This window comes from Ammodytes marinus (assembly GCF_949987685.1).
Source record: "Ammodytes marinus genome assembly, chromosome: 14".
NCBI classification, from domain to species: domain Eukaryota; kingdom Metazoa; phylum Chordata; class Actinopteri; order Uranoscopiformes; family Ammodytidae; genus Ammodytes; species Ammodytes marinus.
Genome location: NC_137218.1, coordinates 22,144,923 through 22,148,321, shown reverse-complemented (window position 1 = coordinate 22,148,321; position 3,399 = coordinate 22,144,923). Strand labels below are relative to the sequence as shown.

Sequence of the window (3,399 nt, the reverse complement as noted above, 5' to 3'; positions counted from 1 at the left end):
AATTATGAAGCCCTTTTAAATATATTCCTTGTTTTGATGTTAAGGCTCGGGGATACAGAGTAGAGGCTACTGCTTGCAGCGTCGCCGCGCCTCTTCTCACGGGATTTCGCTTTGAAAATCTCTCCCGGAAGTACCCATTTTAACCCGCGCGTGCTTGACTGTTGTCCAGAGCCAGAGACGCACTCTCCCAAAGAGACGCAAAGTGCGCTGCTGTCCGTGCGGAGGCAGAGCAAGTGGCTTGAGAGGAACAGCAGAGGCGGGCGGCTCAGGGACGTGGTTGTGTTTGGGTTGTTGGGTGTTGTTGTGGCTCTTAATGAAAGTAGCTGCCATAGTAAGCTTCTGCTCTAAAACTGCGCATCCAGCTTTTGGGTGTGACAAACATCCTGTGCGCGCGTGTCTGTCAGATTCGGGGCATTTTTCCAGGCTGGAGTGAGTGGAAGAGGCGCGGATGACTTGACTTTATTGCGTGACCATCACTCCCTCCGGCTGATGTGTTCTGGACCTTCTTTTTTTTTCCTAGTGTTGTTTTGTGTCCAGACCCAGATGCTCCTGGGACACACAGGGGGCTGCCGCTGCGGTCGTCCAGTGATTCATCTGCTGATGTAGGATTAGGATAGTAGACTAGTGCGTGTCGGTCAAAGGCGGGTCTGTGAAGTTGGGAGTGTGTTTTTTGCTCTTGAAGGCGTGAGCTTTCAAATGCATTCGCTCCTCTTGGCCCGGGAGAAGAAAGAAGAAGAAGCCGGGTTTGGCATCGACCGTCTCAGGGGCTTGTCTCCGGGCTTTCTGCCCCACCAAGCCGCCACCATGTTCAGCTGTGTGGGCTGCTTCTGGGTGCTCCTCTCCTCCGCTCTGGTCGCCGTGTGCAGCTTCAGCTTCATATCTCCTGCGTGGATTGTTAAGGACCAGCTGAGGAACGGGCACCACCAGCCACACCACATTCACTCTAACAGCAAGGACTCCGTGAGCTTCGGCTTGCTGTGGCACTGCTCCGAGTCTCTGGATCACATGTACCGGTGCTACACCTTCGGAGGACTGGGCAAATTCGCAGAGATCCCCTCCAGCTCCTGGCAGGTAGGCTTGGCCCATACACACACCCATGTCTGACTGTCACATGCGGAATGGATGGATGGATGGATGAATGGATGGATGAATGGTTGAGAGCATGTGAGGCATCAGGTGGGAAGGGGATGGTATTTTAGGATCCAGGGAAGAATGGATAAAAGGGTAACAATCTTTCCGGAGTGAAAATGAATACAGAGACTGAGACAATTATCCTGCCTTGAATTAGGCTACTGACACGACTCATTCAAGAAAGTGACTCTTGATTTGAGACATCAAATCAAACAAGCTGATTATGCATCCATTACAAGTCATTTAGATTTGAAAAATACACTTAAAATGGTAGTTTGGAGGACTTGTTGTGATGTGAAGGTGAGTGAGACACTGCAGGAGAATGGGTAAAACAACAAATCAGACAATATACAACATGTGAACAAATCATTCTGTAATGGCCTTCAGAATAGTGCTATTAAATGATTATAGAAAGTTTAATTGATGTAAGTGCGTCAGAAGTTGAGATTTGGACCTCTGATTTCCTACTAGTATGAAAGAAGACATGTTATGGATGCAACATAGACACAAATCTTGCCTTCCTTTCCCAATGTCTCCTCAGGGTTGAATGAAACCTCATGGTTAAACTCTGTAGCCGGCCACATACATGTTGCACACCATACTGTATGATTGTGTACAAGTACAAGATAATGAGCATATCAGCATGCCTCTACTGTCGCTCCCCTCGAGTCAGTTTTCACCACAACACATTGTTGACGCTGCAGTCGATGCATTTCAGAGTCAGATGAAGTGATTCATTGATCTGGAGGAGCTGCGTCCCACAGAGCAGCATCTGCAGCCCAGCGTGCCAGACACACATCAAAGCAGCTAGAGAGTGGCAGTGGGTTGGCAGGGCCGCGCACCGATCAGGGCTCCCCACCAGCAGGGCATTTCAATTCCTCCGCTCTCCTCCTCTTCAAATTGAGAGCCCCGGTTAGCGAAATGTGTGTGTGTGTGTGTGTGTAAGTGTGAGTGGATGTTTCGGACCACACACTCGCAGTCCAGTGAGTCTCCTCCGCCACCTATGGTGTTAACAGCTGTGCAATCATACGAGACAACAAACATCCTCACAGATGAGATCAATGTGTTTTGACTGTGTGTGGATGATGTGTTTGTGTCAAGAAAAAAAGTTTGGATATTGGTACACTGCTGCAAATGTTTGCCGGAGCTGTGTTTGTAAAGCTTGTTAGAGCAAAGACAACAGGCTTATAGTAAGACACTTGTATCTGGGACACATATTTCATATATTTTTTTTTTTCATTTTTATTCTTTACCGCAGACTGCAGGCTATTGGACCCCTCCTTTCCAAGCCTGGCATCCGCTCACTAAAAACTGTGCTACACTACTGTATAGGAGCCACCTCTGGAGTTATGATTAATGCATGAAGGCAAATTACCATTTGAAAGGGAGATATTAATAAGTGGCTGCGTGTGTGATTGTAGCGCAGGCATCAGTGAAGAGAGGGAAGTATGCATTGCCTGGGATAGTTCTTTTCATACAGGGGAAGCACAGGTGTCGAAACTGCAGCAGAGACAGACACACACACACACACAGACAGACAGACAGAAGCACAGGACAGGCCTTTGTATGTATTGATCCATCCTGTTTGTTTTCACGAACCACTGCATGTCCATTACTGAACATAAGTGCGGCTCATTTGGCTCAAATCACTAGTCATTTTGCAGTTGTCAGTGTCAGCCTATGGGTGGCCCAGCTTCTCTTGAAAGTGCTTTACCTGCAGAGCTACATGTGTTCTAACAGCACACACCATCATGCTCCCACACAGTCGTTACTAACGGTGAAGGGGCCATTAAGTTTTCATCAGAGCCACTTTATTACTCTGGCCCTCCTCACTGATGATGTACATTCACCACGTCGTATTTGCTGACGCCTGCCACTTTCAGCCTGTCAACACGAACCTGTGCAATAGCCTTCATACAGCATGTGCTTAAAGGCAACAGCATTGTGTGCTACGGTACACACACACACACACACACGCGCACACACACACACACACACACACACACACACACACACACACACACACACACACACACACACACACACACACACACACACACACACACACACACACACACACACACACACACACACACACAGAATCACATGCACACACACGTTTGTGCGGCTATACTTGTGAGGACATTCATAATGCATTCCCTAGCACCTTACTCTGACCTCAAGCATGTCAACTAATTGCCTTTCCCCAACTCTTACATGAACCTAAACCTAATTCATACCTGAACCTTAAAAACGTGTCTTCAAACA

At 47.8% G+C, this 3,399-nt stretch overlaps 1 protein-coding gene across 1 annotated transcript in view; it reads left to right on the top strand.

Annotated features, from left to right (window-relative positions):
* Window positions 1-696: 696 nt before the first annotated feature.
* The window catches only part of lhfpl7 (LHFPL tetraspan subfamily member 7), a gene marked incomplete at both ends in the record, with an annotated part of 97,322 nt that continues 94,619 nt past the window's right edge, over window positions 697-3,399 (top strand). The window contains one exon of the mRNA XM_080041588.1: window positions 697-1,071. Coding sequence (XP_079897714.1) covers window positions 697-1,071 — 375 coding nt within the window. The remainder of the gene's footprint in view (window positions 1,072-3,399) is intronic.